This window comes from Artemia franciscana, chromosome 14 (assembly GCF_032884065.1).
Source record: "Artemia franciscana chromosome 14, ASM3288406v1, whole genome shotgun sequence".
NCBI lineage: Eukaryota > Metazoa > Arthropoda > Branchiopoda > Anostraca > Artemiidae > Artemia > Artemia franciscana.
In genome coordinates this window covers 10657855-10677477 of record NC_088876.1, presented here as the reverse complement: position 1 = coordinate 10677477, position 19623 = coordinate 10657855, and the positions used below count along the sequence as shown (strand labels likewise).

The 19623-nt window shown below is 35.2% G+C and overlaps 1 protein-coding gene across 1 annotated transcript in view; it reads right to left on the bottom strand.

The window, feature by feature from the left end:
* LOC136035845 (cubilin-like) overlaps nucleotides 1–19623 on the bottom strand; it is a 97833-nt gene that overhangs the window by 46600 nt on the left and 31610 nt on the right. The window contains exon 3 of the mRNA XM_065717805.1: nucleotides 16419–16586. Within this exon, the coding sequence (XP_065573877.1) occupies nucleotides 16419–16586 (168 nt within the window). The remainder of the gene's footprint in view (nucleotides 1–16418; nucleotides 16587–19623) is intronic.

The following is a 19623-nucleotide window of genomic DNA, read 5'->3' as shown; positions in this document are numbered from 1 at the left end:
TAGACGGCATAATAGTAAAATATTATACTGGCATGTTAATAAATTGAAAGGGAGTAGCCGATCCGGACTAGTCCCAGTTAAAGATAGAAATGGGGTCACAATTAGTGATAAGGAAAAAGTTAAAGAAAGATGGGTGGAACATTTTGAGATTGTGCTAAACCGAGATACAGTTGCAGGAAAAGATATAGATGAAAATGAAAAAGTTTGTGATACCTTGGATGTGAAGGAAGATTTGTTTAGTGAGGAAGAATTAGCGACAGTACTAGAAGGATTAAAAAATAATAAGGCCCCAGGTGCTGATAGTATGATTAATGAGTTCCTTAAATATGGTGGCTCTGAGGTTAGGAATAAGCTACTGAAGATTATGAACATGATTTTTGAAAAAGGGGAAGTACCCAATGATTTTAGGAAAACCTTAATTAAACCACTGTATAAGAAAGGTGACAAGAGTGAATGTCGGAATTATCGAGGCATTAGTCTGGTCTCTGTAGGTAGCAAATTACTGAGTAATATGATACTTTTTAGACTGAGACATGCTGTAGATAAAGTTTTAAGGGAAGAACAATGCGGTTTTAGAAAAGGTAGAGGATGTGTCGACCATGTTTTCACTCTTAGGTTAATAATTGAGAAGTCCCTTCGTTGTCAAACACCTTTGGTCCTTAGTTTTATCGATTATGAGCAAGCTTTCGATTCTGTTGATAGAACAGCGTTAACAAAGGTCTTATCGTTATATGGTATACCAGAAAAATACATTAAAGTAATTTGCGCTATGTACGAGAATAATACTGCTGCGGTTAAGGTAGGAAATGAGGTTAGCAACTGGTTTTGTATTAAATCAGGAGTTAAGCAGGGTTGTGTTCTATCCCCCTTTATATGGATCATTTTGATGGACTTCGTCTTAAGGAGCACAGGAAAGGCAATTGGAGACCATGGAATCAAATGGGGAGGAAGAACGCTCCTGGACTTAGATTATGCTGATGATTTAAGCATATTAGATGAAAGTGTGAGCAAAATGAATGAATTTTTAGAGGTTTTACGAGTTCAGGGTGCTAAAATAGGCTTGAAAATTAATGTTAAGAAGACTAAGTCACTAAGGTTAGGAATAAGTGAAGATGAACAGGTGACCTTAGGTAACGAAAAGATTGATCAGGTTGGGAGCTTCAGTTACCTTGGTAGCATTATTAGTAAAGATGGTGGGAGCAGTGAAGATGTTAAAAGTAGAATAGCTAAAGCTCAGGGTGTTTTTTCACAGTTAAAAAAAGTTTGGAAGAATAGAAAGATAAGCCTACAAACCAAGATTAGAATATTGGAAGCTACAGTGATGACAGTGGTCAAATATGGCTCTGAAGCATGGACATTCCGAAAAGCAGATGAAAATTTAATAGATGTTTTCCAGAGAAATTGCCTACGGATTGTTCTGGGTACCCGGCTGACTGACCGTATTTCAAACAGTAGGTTGTACGAAAAGTGTGGTTCAATCCCGCTTTCTGGGGCTATAATGAAAGAAAGGCTGAGATGGCTAGGCCACGTTCTACGGATGAAGGATGACAGATTACCGAAGATTGTCCTCTTTGGCCAACCGTCTGGGGCTACACGGAAAGCAGGTCGTCCTTGTCTGGGTTGGGAGGATGTCATAAATAAGGATTTAAAGGAAATGGGAACTTCCTGGGAGGGTGTAAAGAGGGAGGCTTTAAATAGATTAGGCTGGAGGAGGAGCGTGCGTAGCTGTGTTGGCCTCAGGCGGCTTGGTGCTGCAGTGAGTTATTAGTAGTAGTAGTAGTAGTTTGCTCAATAATAAATTTTTGAGTCAAAAATGATCAATGTTTTATTTAAACTTGTTGCTTGCTGATTTTTGTTCTTGAAACTTGTTGCATGTTCATTTTTCTCTTTGTGAAACTTGTACATAGATTTTGTTCCTGTGAAACTGAGTTTCTTCGTGGAACTTATTGGGTGCACTATTGTATGCTGATTTTGCTTTGTTCGTGGACATGCAGCAAGCTGATTTTTACTCGTGAAACGTGTTGATGTTGATTTTTATCTTCGTGAAACTTGTATATTGATTTTTTCTCCTCATGAAACTCATTTTATTCATGGAACTTGTTGCGTGCTTATTTTTAATCATTGGTTCTGTTGCGTGATGAGTTTTGCTCTTGAAACTTATTGAATGTAGATTTTTTCCCCTAGTGAAACTTGTACATTGTCTTCTCTCTTTGTGAAAATGATTCTGTTCATTAAACTTTTGCGTACTGTGTTTTGTTCGTGAGACATGTTACATCTTAGTTTTTCTCTTCAAGATGCTTGTAAAACAATTTTCTTCTCATGACACCGTTTTGTTAAAGGAACTTGTTGCGATTCTATTTTGTTCATGGAACTTGTCGTGTTTTTATTTTTGTTCGCAAATTTTTTGCATGTTGATTTTTTTCTTTTTGAAACTTGTGCTTTGATTTTTCTCATCCCGACATTGATTTTGTTCATTGAACTTGTTAAGTAATGATTTTTTTTCCGTGGAACTTTTTTAGTGCTGATTTTGTTCGCGAAACTTGTTGCATTTGAGTTTTTCTTCGTGAAACTTGTATATGATTTACCTCTTTGTGAAACTTGTCTATTGATTTACCTCCTTGTGAAACTTATTTTTTTAATGGAACTTGTTGCCTGATCATAATTTTTTGTTCAAGGAACTTGTTGTGTGCTGATTTTTGTTTTTGAAAGTTGTTGCATCTTCTTTTTTCTCTTCATGAAACTTGTACATTGATTTTTCTCCTGATGAAAATTATTTCGTTCATGGAATTTGTTGCGATTTTGTTTGTGGAAATTGTTGCATGATGATGTTTGTTCGTGAACCTTGTTGCATGTTCATTTAACTTTTAAATAACAATACAAAGCCGTTGGAGCTGGATCAACAGTTGTTGTGTAAGCTCCTAAGAAGTAGTATACCGAAGAAAAAACAAATTACAAGTGGTCATAGTACCATCACCTAGGATGCAATCGACTTGCTATGTTAATGATCCCAAGTCCCCATTTGTAGAATTTTATGATTCCCTTAGAATTCAATCTGGAAATGAAATCACTAACTACTTAAAGGCTTCAAATCAGCAAATTGCCTATCATTCTACTTAAGTCAAAATTTTAACGATGTGAATTGTGGTCATTTATGTGCTGATTATATAAAAAGAAGATTTAAGGGAATGGATCCATTCAATTTTAGTTAAAATTTGTTTTCAAATATAAATTAAAGAATACCTAAAAAAGAGATTATTTGTTTATCGTAGAAGGTTTAAATGTTATGGAAATGTTATTAATACTTTCTTATCAAATTTATATTATGTGCTTCCAATTTTGCTACTCTTGCTGTACTACCCCTTGCTTTTTAAGTCTTGGGGCGGTTATGATTGAAATAATTGAAAAACATCTAGGAGTAGTAGATAGAAAGGCTGAGTATAAAACTACTTATTCATTCTATTTATAATTGCTTGGTATGTATAAATCAGGTGAATTGACTAATGAAGAAATAATGAAGCGGGAGAATGAGTTACGTAAAACATTAAAGTTTTTCTCACGTGGAAAATATATGAAACAAGTATACTTAAATGGTTACAAATATTGCGTTATGTCTGTAAAGTCCAAGGCCTAAATTTACTTTCTGAACTGTGTTCTCTAAAACTTTAAATACTAACCATCTTTTTCCTAAGGCTATACAGGCGACCTTCTACTCATATGCCATTTAACAAAGTACCGTGTAACAACCTAAAGGTTTCTTTTTAACAGCTGAGAATTCTTTTTAAATGAGTACTTGTGAAACAGGCTTCTTTAATAGAGCTCAATTACAGAAGCTGGTTATTATTTCATTTTTAATTTATGAATTAGTTTTTTTGATAAAAAACCAAAAATAAAATAAACAATTTATTTATAACTGGCTGTTGGTGTGGCGCTTCGCACCACACCAACATCTAGTTGGTGGGGGCACTTTGCGCCCCCCCCAAGCCCCACGCGAGCTTAAGTCGTTAAGAGCCAAATTAGTTACGCGCCATTGTAGTTGTGTCCCTGTGGTCCACCTATGAATATAGATAGATAAATATATATATATATATATATATATATATATATATATATATATATATATATATGTATATATATATATATATATATATATATATATATATATATATATATATATATATATATATATATATATATATATATATATATATATATATATATATATATATATATATATATAATATATATATATATATATATATATATATATATATATATATATATATATATATATATATATATGTTTTTAACTACGCAAAACTTGCGAATGTACAATATTCTTCGCTGTCCCATTGTCTGTGCATAAAAATAGATTGTCAGATTTACCGACTCTTGGACATGCAACACATAACTGTCCCTGGAAAAAGAAATCCGTATTCAGATCTATACCGCATCTTTCTAATGATTGCCCTTGGGCTTTGTTGATGGTAATTGCTAATCGAATAGTCCGTGTGTCCCCGTCGTCATTTATATATCCCCCATGTGCCCTTCCGGCTTCCCCGTTGTAGTTGTGTCCCTGTGTCCCGGTCGTCATTTATGTTCCCTGTGTCCCGGTCGTCATTTGTGGCCCGGTTTCTCGGTCTGTAATTTCTCTTTTAGTGTTCTGGTTGTCATTTATATTCCCTGTCTCCCGGTGTCCCCGTCTGTAGCATACGACAATAGATCAATTATGTTGTAACTTTGTTCACGATCCCATTCTACACATGTAAAAGTAGAAGCAGTACGATTAGGTTAAGGCATTCCCAAATGCTTGAGAAGTTTGCTTGCAATAGATAAGCACAAATCTACAATCATAACTAAAGTGCAGTTATATATTTCTGTTGTAAGGTCCAAGGTCATATCTGACCTTTCTAACCGTATTCGGTGGAGTATATTCTCGGCCATTTGCGATTTGTATTTCTCCCATAACTCTCTAGGAGATGGAGGAGAGCAACTTTTGCCGGAAGACACGGGCCTTAATGTCATGTCTATTAAACGGCGATTGTCCAGGATGTAAAATTTGTTGTATCTAATCCCAAGATGGATTATATGTCAATGTAATAAATGACGAATCATTAATCTATAGGCATAATATTTCATTGGGCTGCATTTCTTATCCATTTCTTTGTTAGTGGCTGGAGTTATCAATTTAATATTAAAGTAATAGGCGTCGGCTCGAGCCCAAAAAAATGATAGGATATTTTAGGACATCGCAGCATCGATGAGTTTAAGCAATTCTTGTCAACGGATTGTTTCGCCTATAAAGAATATTATCTCGAGGTAAGAACTGATCACCGACTATAGCGATTGCCATTTCGTTGATAGTTGCATATCAGTAGGCATCAATTCGATTGCTGTTTTGAACAGAAACACTAAATTATCATTTTTGTTGAAAAGATGTTGCAACTGCGAAACGTGGTTTTTTTTATCATCGGTATCACTTTCAAGTTGCTTGGTTTGTTTTACATTGGCTTGTCTTTCGTCACCATGAAATAAATATTGCCGAACCTTTGTTTTTTCAACTAAAATCTGGTAGGCATTGATGTCCTTATCCAAGTCAAAATCCCAAACCCAATCATCATCGCTATCATTTTCAGTTTTGATACGTTTTGACTCTCAATGTCCAGGTTGATTTTCATCTAACTGCTCGGTTTTGCTTTCTTTAGCCGCAAGCCTTTTGGCATTAACTCTTTGAGCAACTTCCTCGGCTGTTTTACAATGGCGCGTAACTAATATGGCGCGTAACGACTTACGCGCGCGGGGGGGCTTGGGGGGGCACGAAGCTCCCCCACCAACTAGGTGTTGGGGTGGCGCGAAGCGCCACCCCAACAGCTAGTATCTATATATATATAAAAATAAGTTGTCTGTGTGTGGATCTGTGGATCAGGTGACGTCATGTTTGTTCGCATATGACGTCTGAATTATTTCACACTAATACAAAAGAAGAAAAAAACTAAAAAAGGTAAAAACTACAAAAAAAACTACAAAGAAAAAAAACTAAAAAAGCTAAAAAACTAAAAAAAAACTAAAAAAAGGTAAAAATCTAATAACTAAAAAAAAACTGAAAAAATAAAAAAAGGCAAAAACTACAAAAAAAATAAAAACTAATAAAAAAACTAAAAAAGCTAAAAAACTAAAAAAAACTAAAAAAAACCAAAAAAAGGTAAAAAAATAAAAAAAACTAAAAACTAAAAAAGAAAAAAACTAAAAAAAAGGAAAAAACTGAAAAATAAAAGAGAAAAAGAAAACTAAAAAAATATGAATAAATATATATAAAAATAAGTTGTTTGTGGGTTATGTCTGTCTGTCTGTCTGTCGAGTGACGTCGTGTTTGTCCGCATATGACGTCTGAATTATTTCACACTAATACAAAAGAAGAAAAAAAAACTAAAAAAGGTAAAAACTACAAAAAAACTAAAAAGAAAAAAAACTAAAAAAGCTAAAAAACTAAAAAAAACTAAAAAAAGGTAAAAAACGAAAAACTAAAAAAAACTGAAAAAACTAAAAAAAGGCAAAAACTAAAAAAAAACTAAAAACTAATAAAAAAACTAAAAAAGCTAAAAAACTAAAAAAACTAAAAAAACTAAAAAAAGGTAAAAAACAAAAAAAAACTAAAAACTAAAAAAGAAAAAACTAAAAAAAAGGAAAAAACTGAAAAATAAGAGAAAAAGAAAACTAAAAAATATTAATAAATATAAAAAATATAAATATAAATATAATACAAGTTAGCAATCAACAAAGCACCAAGACACAAATGACGACTTGGACACAGGGAGTATAAATGACGACCAGGACATAAGTAAAAAAAAAAAACTAAAAAAACTAAAAAAATGGTAAAAACTACAAAAAAACTAAAAACTAATAAAAAAACTAAAAAATCTAAAAATCTAAATAAACTAAAAAAGAAAAAAAAGAAAAAAGGAAAAAAATAAAGGAGAAAAACAAAACTAAAAAACGAATGTATATACAGACCGGGACACCGGGATACAAATGACGACCGGGACACAGGGAATATAAATGACGACCGGGACACAGGGACACAACTACATTGGGGACGCCGGGGGGCACAGGGGGATATAAATGACGACCGGGACACCGGGACACAAGGAATATAAATGACGTCCGGGACACTCAAAGAGAAATCACAGACTGGAACACCGGGACACAAATGACGACCGGGACACAGGGAATATAAATGACGACCGGGACACAGGGACATAACTACAAAGGGGACGCCGGGGTGCACAGGGGGAAAAAGGTAAAAACTAAAAGAACTAAAAAGAAAAAAAAAACTAAAAAAAGGAAAAAAACTGAAAAATAAAGGAGAAAAAGAAAACTAAAAAAATATAAATAAAAATAAAAAACTAAAAAGATAAAAACTTCAAAAAAAACTAAAAAGAAAAAAGAAAAAAACTAAAAAACCTAAAAAAAGGTCAAAACCAATAAAAAAAAACTAAAAGGAAAAAAAGGGAAAAAATTAAAAATTTCTTTCATCATATACCAATTCAAAAACGAATATATACCGGGATGACGACCGGGACACAGGGAATATAAATGACACAACTACAACGGGGACGCCGGGGGCACAGGGGGATATAAATGACGACCGGGACACCGGGACACAAGGAATATAAATGACGCCCGGGACACTCAAAGAGAAATCAGAGACTGGGACACCGGGACACAAATGACGACCGGGACACAGGGAATATAAATGACGACCGGGACACAGGGACATAACTACAAAGGGGACGCCGGGGTGCACAGGGGGATATATAAATGACGATGGCGACTCAGGGAATGGTCGATTAGCAATCACCATCAACAAAGCTCAAGGGCAATCATTAGAATCATGAGGTATAGATCTGAATACGGATTGTTTTCCCATTGACCATTATATGTTGCATGTTCAAGAGTCGGTAAACCTGACAATCTATTTATATGCACAGACAATGGGACAGCAAAGAATGTTGTATATTCGCAAGTTTTACGTAGTTAAAAACATATATATATATATATATACTAGCTGTTGGGGTGGCGCTTCGCGCCACCCCAACACCTAGTTGGTGGGGGCGCTTCGCGCCCCCCCCCCCCAAGCCCCCCCGCGCGCGTAAGTCGTTACGCGCCATAATAGTTACGCGCCATTGTAGTTGTGTCCCTATGTCCCACCTGTGAATATAGATAGATATATATATATATATGGTTTTAACTACGTAAAACTTGCGAATATACAACATTCTTTGCTGTCCCATTGTCTTTGCATATAAATAGATTGTCAGGTTTACCGACTCTTGAACATGCAACATATAATGGTCCATGGGAAAACAATCTGTATTCAGATCTATACCTCATGATTCTAATGATTGCCCTTGAGCTTTGTTGATGGTGATTGCTAATCGACCATTCCCTGTCCCGGTGTCCCGGTCGTCATTTACATCCCCCTGTTTCCTCCGGTGTCCCCGTTGTAGTTGTGTCCCTGTGTCCCGGTCGTCATTTATATTCCCTGTGTCCCGGTCGTCATTTGTATCCCGGTGTCCCGGTCTGTATATACATTCGTTTTTTAGTTTTGTTTTTCTCCTTTATTTTTTTCCTTTTTTTTTCTTTTTTAGCTTATTTAGATTTTTAGATTTTTTAGTTTTTTTATTAGTTTTTAGTTTTTTTTTCTTTTTAGTTTTTTTGTCCCGGTCGTCATTTATATCCCCCTGTTTCCCCCGGTGTCCCCGTTGTAGTTGTGTCCCTGTGTCCCGGTCGTCATTTATATTCCCTGTGTCCCGGTCGTCATTTGTATCCCGGTGTACCGGTCTGTATATACATTCGTTTTTTAGTTTTGTTTTTCTCCTTTATTTTTTTCCTTTTTTTTTCTTTTTTAGTTTATTTAGATTTTTAGATTTTTTAGTTTTTTTATTAGTTTTTAGTTTTTTTTTCTTTTTAGTTTTTTTGTAGTTTTTACCTTCTTTTTAGTTTTGTTAATTTTTTTTTTTACTTATGTCCTGGTCGTCATTTATACTCCCTATGTCCCGGTGCTTTGTTGATTGCTAATCGAACATTCCTTTTGTCCTGGTCGCTTTCTCTTTGAGTGTCGTCATTTATTTTTTTCTTTTTTAGCTCTTTTAGTTTTTACCTTTTTTAGTTTTTTTTAGTTTTTTAGATGAAAATTTTTTTTAGTTTTTTCCTTTTTTTCTTTTTAGTTTTTTATTGGTTTTTACCTTTATGTTAGCTTATTTTTCAGTTTTTTCCTTTTTTTTTATTTTTTTTCATTTTTTATTTTTTTTAGTTTTTTACCTTTTTTTAGTTTTTTTAGTTTTTTTAGTTTTTTTAGTTTTTTAGCTTTTTTACTTTTTTTATTAGTTTTTAGTTTTTTGTAGTTTTTGCCTTTATTTAGTTTTTTCAGTTTTTTTTTTAGTTTTTTATTGGTTTTTACCTTTATTTTAGCTTATTTTTCAGTTTTTTCCTTTTTTTTAGTTTAAAAAAGTTTTTAGTTTTTTTAGTTTTTTACCTTTTTTTAGTTTTTTTAGTTTTTTTAGTTTTTTAGCTTTTTTATTTTTTTTATTAGTTTTTAGTTTTTTTTGTAGTTTTTGCCTTTTTTTAGTTTTTTTAGTTTTTTAGCTTTTTTATTAGTTTTTAGTTTTTTTTGTAGTTTTTGCCTTTTTTTAGTTTTTTTAGTTTTTTAGCTTTTTTATTAGTTTTTAGTTTTTTTTGTAGTTTTTGCCTTTTTTTAGTTTGACAACTTATTTTTATATATATAGATAGTTTTTTTTTTTTACTTATGTCCTGGTCGTCATTTATACTCCCTGTGTCCCGGTGCTTTGTTGATTGCTAATCGAACATTCCTTTTGTCCTGGTCGCTTTCTCTTTGAGTGTCGTCATTTATTAGTTTTTTCCTTTTTTTCTTTTTAGTTTTTTATTGGTTTTTACCTTTATTTTAGCTTATTTTTCAGTTTTTTCCTTTTTTTTAGTTTTTTTTTATTTTTTATTTTTTTTAGTTTTTTACCTTTTTTTAGTTTTTTTAGTTTTTTTAGTTTTTTAGCTTTTTTACTTTTTTTATTAGTTTTTAGTTTTTTTTTGTAGTTTTTGCCTTTTTTTAGTTTTTTCAGTTTTTTTTTTAGTTTTTTATTGGTTTTTACCTTTATAGTTTTTTTAGTTTTTTAGCTTTTTTATTTTTTTTATTAGTTTTTAGTTTTTTTTGTAGTTTTTGCCTTTTTTTAGTTTTTTCAGTTTTGACGTCACCTAATCCAGTTTTTTCAGGTGACGTCACCTGACACATCCATCCATCCATCCACAGACAGACAACTTATTTTTATATATATAGATATATATATATATATATATATATATATATATATATATATATATATATATATATATATATATCTATATTCACAGGTGGGACATAGGGACACAACTACAATGGCGCGGAACTAATATGGCGCGTAACGACTTACGCGCGCAGGGGGGCTTGGGGAGGGGGCGCGAAGCGCCCCCACCAACTAGGTGTTGGTGTACCAGCTAGTATATATATATGTATATATGTATATATATATGTATATATATATATGTATATATATATACACCAGCTAGTATATATATATATATATATATATATATATATATATATATATATATATATATATATATATATATATATAGATAGAATAAAAAATTAAATCCGTTAGTTATTAGGTATGGTAAAATTGTTGCACACTGATTTTCTCTTTGGGACACTTGTACATTGATTTTTATCCTCGTGAAACTCATTTTATTCATAAAACTTGTAGTAGGTTAGATTAAGGGGACTTTAACAACTGTATCGGAACCTACACCTAATCTACACAAGGTAGGTTAGGTTAAGTTAGAATATAACACACAATATCCAACCTATTTCTGGTACACGCTTGGTACAGACCTCCAAACATAACTTAGCCTACTTCAAGCTCTATGAACAAAATCAGTGTCATAAGAACAAAAATCAATGTACAAGTTTCGCAAAGAGAAAAATCAATATTTAACAAGTTTCACAAAATATCAGCACACAACAGTTTCAACAAACAAAAAATTGAACACAATGGTTTCCATTAACGAAATCAGCTTCACAAGGAGAGAAATAAATTAACAAGCGTCACAAATGGGAAAATTTAACGTGCAAGATGTTTCACGCCCAAACAGCAGAGGGCAGCAAGTTCCACGAACAGCAAAATCAGCACGCAAAAAGTTCATTGAAAAAATTAGTTTATCGAAGTGAAAAATCAATATACTTGTTTCACGAAGTGAAAATCAACTGGCAGTAAGTTTCACGAACAAAAATCAGCACGAAACGAGCTCTCTGAAAAAAAAATCAGTTTCACGAGGAGAAAAATCAGTGCAGTTTCCACAGGAGAAAAATGAACATGCAACAAGTTTCACGAGCAAAAATCAGCAAGCAATAGGGTCTATGAACAAAATCAGCTTCACGAGGAGAGAAAATCAAGGTACAAGTTTCATGATGATAAATACAATATGCAACAGGTTTCACCGACAAAAATCAGCATACCTCAAGCTTTATGAACAAAATCAGTTTTACAAGAAAAAAAAAATCAATTTACAAGTAGTACCCCCGTTGGAATTAACTGCTAGAGCCCACGTTGGATTTGACTGATAGGGCCCAAAAGGGCCCCCTTTCGAAATAGTTGCTAGAGCCGCTGGTGGCTAGGTTAGGAGCCTGATTAAATTGGATGCCAGGGCTCCCAACGTAATTGAAGGCTAGGGTCCCTAGGGCTCCCGGTTGAAATAGTTGCTAGGGCCCCCTGTTGGCTAGATCAGTTTAGGGTCCGCGATTAAATTGGATACTAAGGACTCATTAGAATTGGATGATAGGGCCCCCAGTGGTTAAGTTTAAAACCCTGTTGGAATTGACTATTAGTGCCCCGGTCGAAATGTTCGTCAGAACCCCTGGTGGTTGGGCCAAGTTAGGGCAAAAGATGAAATTGTATGCTAAGGTCCAGTAGGGATTGGATGCTAGAGCCCTGGGGGTTTGATTAGAACTACCGTTGGATTTGACTGCTAGTGCTTCTAAGACCCACGGTTGAAATCGTCACTAGGACACCGAGTGGTTAAGTCAGGTTTGGGACGCCAATGAAACTGGATACTTAGGGCCCCATTGGGATTGGATGCTCTTGGACCCAGTGATTAGGTTAGGGCCCCCATTGAGTTTGACTGCTAGGGCCTCAAGGGCTCCCCTGTTGGAATGGCTGCTAGAGCCCCCTGGTGGTTATGTCAGGTTGGAGACCCCGATAAAATTAGATACTAGAGCCGCTTAGGGATTGGATGCTAAAGCCTCCGTTGTTTAAGCTTGGGCCCCCATTTGAACTGAAATTGGATGCTTAGGCTCTATTGGCTAGGTTAGATAAGGGGCTACTGCTGAAATTGAATGTTAGGATTCCCAAAAGGAATTGACTGCTAAGGTCCTGCGTTTTGAAGGTTCCTCACTAGTGGGGCCTGAATGTTTTTCCCTGGCCTACGTTGGTTTTTAAACATAACGACCATAAAAATCATGATTTGACACCCCTCTTAAGGTTTTCCCCCTATATCCCTAGGTTCTTTAATCATTCAAGGAAAAAAACACTATATATTATTCAACTAACTCATGCGTCTTGCCCTAAAGGGGACTGCTGATAAACTGTTTCGTCATCTAAATTCATTAAAGGAAGAAAAAAGTAGTGGCTATGTGTGTCATAAAACCCTAAAAGGGGATACTACTCATATGTAAATATACAAAACTGCTTCAAGTTAGTAAAAACGGAGGAATAATAACAAAACCAAGTCACCTTGGTTTGGGACCGAAACCTGGTAGGAATTTATTTCAGCTTGACTAATTCATACGCTAAGGATGGCTCTTAAGATTAACTTTTTTAGTTCAATTAGAATTTGCCTCTTTTAATCCAAAGAAAAATTGAAGCTGTGCTGTTATGTTAGCTTTAAAATGTTAAATAAGATTAGAAATAGACTCAAAAAATTGACAAGAATATTATTTGGGCTCGAAAGTAAGTTTGAAGAGGGGCTGGAACCACTCCCCCCGGAATACTTCAACCAGATTCGTATAAATTTCGCGTTTTCCTATTTGTAAAGTAGATGCAATTTTTTACAAAAGATAAATATATTTCATTTTTATGGCACCTGGTAATAACCAAGTGACATATAGCGATCATAAATTCTGTCGCTCTGTCGGTCTGTCTGTCTGTCGGTCTCTCCCGGTTTTGCTACCTTAGGCACTTTCAGGTAAGCTAGAACGATATAATTTTGCAGGTGTATCAGGAGCTAGACCAGATTAACTTCGAAATTGTCGTTTTCCCGATTTGACCATCTGGGGGGGGGGGGGGGGGGGAAGCGGGGGCCAGTTAATTTGGAAAAAAATAGAAAAAATGGAGTATTTTTAACTTACGAACGGGCGATAGGATCTTAAAGAAATTTGGTATTTGGAAGGATATTGTATCCTAGAGCTTTTATTTGAATCCCAAAGAGATATGGCAACTTTGGGGGGAGCTCGAGGGGGAACCAAAAATATTGGCAAACGCTTAGAGTGGAGGGATCGGGATGAAACTTGGTGGAGAAAATAAGCAGAAGTCCTAGATACCTTATTGACATAACCAGAATGGATCTGCTCTATTTGGGGGAGTCGGGGGGGGGGGGGGGTTAATTCTGAAAAATTAGAAAAATGAGGTATTTTTAGCTTACGAAGGAGTGATCGGATCATAATGAAATTTGAATTTTGGAAGTTTATCGTGTATCAGAGCTCTTATTTTAAATCCCGACTGGATCCAGCGACATTTTGGGGAATTAGGTGGGAACCTAAAATCTTGGAAAATGCTTAGAGTTGAGGGATCAGGATGAAACTTGGTTGGAAAAATAAGCACAAGTCCTCTATACGTAATTGAGATAACCAAAAAGGATCCACTTTCTTTGGGGGGGGGAGGGTTAATTCTAAAAAATTAAAAAAATGAGGTATTTTTAGCTTACTAAGGAGTGATCGGATCATAATGAAATTTGAATTTTGGAAGTTTATCGTGTATCAGAGCTCTTATTTTAAATCCCGAATAGATCCGGTGACATTTGGTGGAATTGAGGGGGGAACCTAAAATCTTGGAAAAGGCTTAGAGTGGAGAGATCAGGATGAAACTTGGTGGTAAAAATAAGCATAACACGTGATTGAGATAACCGAAACGGATCCACTTTCTTTGAAGGAGTTTGGGGGGGGGGGGGTTAATTCTGAACAAATTTGAACAATGAAGTATTTTTAACTTACAAAGAAGTGATAGGATCTTAATTAAATTTGATGTTTGGAAGGATATCATGTCTCAGAGCTCTTATTTTAAATCCTGACCGGATCCAGTGAACGGGAAGCAGAGAGGCGGAACCTAAAATCTTGGAAAATGCTTAGAGTAGAGGGATCGGGATGAAACTTGGAGAGAAAAATAAACACAAGTTCTAGATATGGGATTGACATAACCGGAACAGATCTGCTTTCTTTGGGGGAGTTGGGGGAAGGGTTAATTATAAAAAATAGAAAAAATTAGTTATTTTTAACTTACGAAAGAGTGATCGTATCTTAATAAAATATTCACATTTAGAAGAACATCGAAACTTGAATCTCTCATTTTAAATCCCGACTGGATCCAGTTTCATTAGGGGGGGGGGCGGATATCTTGGAAAACGTTTAAAGCGGAGAAATCTGGATGAAACTTGATGGAAAGAACAAGCACAAGTCCAAGATAGGTGACTGACGTAACCGGACAGGATCCCCTCTCTTTGATGGAGTTTGGGGGGGAGTAATTTGGAAAAATTAGAAAAAATGAGGCAACTTAGGAACTTAGTAACTTAGGAACGGGTGATCAAATCTTAATGAAATTTGATATCTACAAGGGTCTTGTGCTTTAGAACTCTCTTTTCAAATCCTGACCAGATCCGGTGACATTGAAGGGAGTTGGAGGGTGAAAGTGGAATTCTTGGAAAACGTGAAAATCGACATATCTTACGAATGGTGATCGGATCTTAATAAAACCTTATACATAGAAGAATCTTATGTCTCAGATGCTCCACTATCAATTCAAATCATAAGGGGTTGGAGGGGGGAAACAGAAATCTTGGAAACAGAAAATCTTGGAAAACGCTTAGAGGGGAGAGATTGGATGAAACTTGATGGGAAGAATAAGCACAAGTTATAGATACGAGATTGACATAATTGGTACGGATCTATTCTCTTTGGGGGAGCTGGGGGTTGTTAATTTGGAAAAATTAGAAAAATTGAGGTATTTTTAACTTGAAAACGGGCGACCGGATCTTAATGAGATTTGATATTTAGAAGGAGCTTATGTATCAGAAATCTTATTCCAAATCCTGACCAGATCTGTTGACATTGGGGGGAGTTGGAGGGGGAAACCAGAAATCTTTGAAAACGCTTATAAATGTCGTAGATACGTGATTGACATAACCGGACTGGATCCACTCTCTTTGGGGGAGTTAAGTGGTAAAGTTCAGTGATTTGGCGAGTTTGGTGCTTCTGTACGTACTAAGATGATAAAAATTGGTAGGCATGTCAGGGAGCTGTACAAATTGACTTGATAAAGTCGTTTTCCCCGATTCGACCATCTGGGGGGCTGAGGGGAGAGGAAAAATTAGAAAAACTGAGGTATTTTTAACTTACGAGTGGGTTAAGATCGAATCTTAATGAATTTGATATTTAGAAGGACCTCGTGACTCAGAGCTCTTATTTTAAATCCCGATCGGCATTAAGCCTCTGATTTTCCTTTTAAAGCAATCTATTGATTCTCGAAATTTTGCTAAAGCTTATACCATATGAGCTCTTGGCTCTTCCAACCTCGTCACAAGTGCCACATGAGCTCTTAGCTCTTGTTCTTCAAGGTTTTTCCTCAAAACGAACCTTCTGTTTCTCTAAAATCCTTTTCGTGTAAAAATTTGTAAGATTTCCTACATATTCATTTGTTTTTCTCATATTAGGTTGTTTTGCCTCATATTCAAGTTCCAAATGTAAATCGTCTAAAATAAATTCTTGGAATTGCGCCAGATAGACATAAGAGTTAACCACATATACAGCACCATAACTAGCAAAAATTCTTAATGCAAGAATAAAATCTGATGTTTTTATACAGCAAATGTAATCAACAGACTGAAAAAATAAAATCAATCTGTTTTTTGGAGCATGACTTGAGACTCAAGAGTGTTTATATTTTGATATTTTTATATTCGTCAATATTCTCATTTTTTTCAAACAAAACCGTTTAATCAAGTACTGTAAAGCCTTTTCAAACTAGGTTCAACTGCAATAAAACATATCCACATCCTATATATTGAAGCTCCCACCGAAGTTTCTATTACCTATAAATAACACTTACATAGACGTAGTCAACCTGCTCCTCTAACTCATAGAAATCAAAAAACAGCAGTACTGTGCCTTCTGGCACAGTAATCAGATAACCACAGCCGCTTACAGAGGATGGATAGAAGTCAGGATAGCCGGGTGAAGTAACTTCTCCTTTGCTGGATGTAAAAACTTCTTCACACTAAATAAACAAAAAGTATTTTAGTAACCTTTAATGTTTTTTTCATATTTTTTGTAGAATGTGATTTAGTCAAAATATATATCTTATCTCTTTAAGAGATTAGAAAAAAAAAATAAAATAAAAATTTTTGCATTCATTTTTTCCTAAAAAAAGGCTCAATATCGTGTTAGGGAAAACTGACAGCCTGGGATTTTCTTGCCGGATTAAACAACCTAGATAGCTATCGAGTTTGAGAAATGTCGTTAAGAGTTTTAAATTTGGAAACACATTTTTCATTTATATAGTGTCAAATTTGTCATGAGCATTGCAATGACGCCATGCACTAATATAAAAGTCTTCATACATGTAACTGCCTTAAAATATGTCTTTTGTCCAAGCACTTGAATTATCAAACATTCTAAAACGAAAAGAACCACCTGAATACCCTAAATAGGCAATGGCTGAAAATTATGAGCCTGGACCATCAAATGAATCTAGATATATCACAGCGGCTACAGCATAGGGAATTGGAAAAATGTCAGAAGTAATCCAAAACGAAAATCCAAAATGAAGAAGAAAAAATCATGCGGTTAGAAAATAAGCGACAGTAGGAATCAGAACGAGTCAAAAAGGAAAGTGAAGAAAAAAGCCATTTGCATTAGGAAGACCTGCGACAACGAAGAGCAAATTGAATTTAAAAAAAGGTTTAAGATACTTGCGGTGAGAAGATATACGAAACCAAAAAATGAGAAAGAGGGAAAAATAAATATTAGGTTAGAAGATAATCGTCGTTGCAATCTTTGACACCAACAAGGTACGGCACATGACCTCTTACAAGCCTGCAAAGATGCCATGAATTGGGTAAATGTTACATATAGTCAATCCTGACCCTACAACTTTGCTTTTATTCACTTTGGAGACCTTCATTTTCCCGAAGAAGAACAGCAAACAAAGGTAATTAATTTGGAGACTGCTGCTTGCGTGACCGAACTGTGTTGCCACGGCTAAAATTCCAAATGAATTGGTTTGCTTTTTTTTGGACGTCACTTGCTCTCTAAAGAGTTCCAGAAACGCTCTAAGGAAATCACCATTTTCACTCTAGCTATACTCAACGTAAGCGATGATTGAACCATCAATATCCGTAATGTTTTTAGATTTAAAGCGGTCGGATAGATTTATTACAAAATCAGTTTATCCGTACATCCATCACAAACCACTGAAGGTGATTTTGAACAGCCTTTACATAGCCAAAAGTACTTTTTAGACACCAATGAAACTTTTGAAGGATTCTTCCTGGACCTCATGCAAACTGAAGACTGAAGACTGTCTTGGAAGAAATATTACAAGTCGTAAACAACTATGCCAACAGTTACTTGAAAATTCAAGAAGTGGAGAATGATGTAAATCGACTTGCTTCTTTACTGGGACGGTAGCCTCTGAAACCCCAGCTCATTTTGACTCTGCCTGATGTTGTGGATTATAGATGGTTCAACCCTCCTAGATGTAATGAAGTATGAGCTGTGCTAAAACAACCTGGCAAAAATCTTGTCAATTTAAAAAATATTGATCATCAGGAGGAGCCTTTTACCTACCCGTTATTTTATCCAGCTGGACATGAACATACTGGCTCTTCAAATGAGACAAATTAAAAAAAAAAGAGGAAATATCGCATTTCGAAATGATAGCGAGACCACGGCACTTTGTATAGAAAAAGTTGTCATAGAAACGTCAAAAGGGACTGAAGGGCTGGTCTGGGGGCAAGGGTTGTAAGTTATAATCATAGGGCATATTAAATTTTATGTAAGGGGTAGTCTTGTTAACTTTAGAGGACGCACATTTAATTGAAAATGTAAAGCTGTAGTTCTATTTTAAGAGTCAAAAGTGATGTAGGGTAACACCCCCCCCTTTCTGACTTCCTCTTTACCACTACAAAATTTGATTAAAATTGTACCATTCTGTTCACAACAATCCAGGAAGCATTCAACCATACGGCCAGGGTTGACACAGCTCTCCAGAGCCTAGGGACAAGGATTGGAAGCTCTACCGGGGCACACATGGTTTTATAGAATGGGTGGTCGTATAAACTTCAGATTGGATGGGCTCAATTGATTGAAAGTCAAAAGTTCCAGTGCCCTTATTAAAATTCAAAAGTGAATGGAGGACAGCCAGCCATTCACTATCATTCCCCAAACACATCTGAATAATATTAAGCCTTTCATTCCCCAAAGCACATCCGATCAAAATTTAGGAGAGCTATTTTGTTCAGGATTGTTGAAAGGTCCAGTAATTGTTTCTTTGGGAATGTCAACCTCTCAAAAATCGTCAGGGAAAGGGCTGTAACTGAAACAATTCTTTCATTGTTTACATATACTATACGTAAGGAACAAGTAGAACAATAGGAAAATTTCTGTATAAGACAGTCAAACGCAACTTTAAATGAATATTTCGACCCTGTATCCAAGGGCCGTCCTCAGCAAAACAAAAAAAATTAAATGAATATAAAAGGACTCACATTAAAATACGATCTTTAAAACTAAAATATTTTCAAAACATCCATTACTTCAAGGAAGTTCAACCAGGACTGGTACATCAAGGTAAGTGAAAAATGACCATTCATTCAAATGCAATAAAAAACAATTACAGACAAGCTATTAAAGCTAATCTTGCCGTTTTGGCAGCCAGCCTATAACGTCTATTCAACAGGTTGAGTGGATTTGTCTACTGTTTTTTTTAATATAATTAGTTAAATCATTTTTAATTAAATTTGTACATAGGGCATTAAGTGAATATTCCTCCAAATCCGTATTTAAAGAAGTATTTAATACTTCTATCCGTATTTTAATACTCAGTCAGAAATGACTGAGTATCAAGGAGGCACACTTGGTACCAGGAGGCACCAGTGGTCGCAGAGGGATGGGAAGGGATGAATTTCGTAGCCCGAGCTCCAACTAAGAAACCTGCCAAATTTCATCCCCCTCCGACTTTTCCTTCATGGGGAAAATCTGGCCGAAAGTTTCGACCCGTCAACCCCAGCCCCCCTTTAACGTTGCTGAAATTC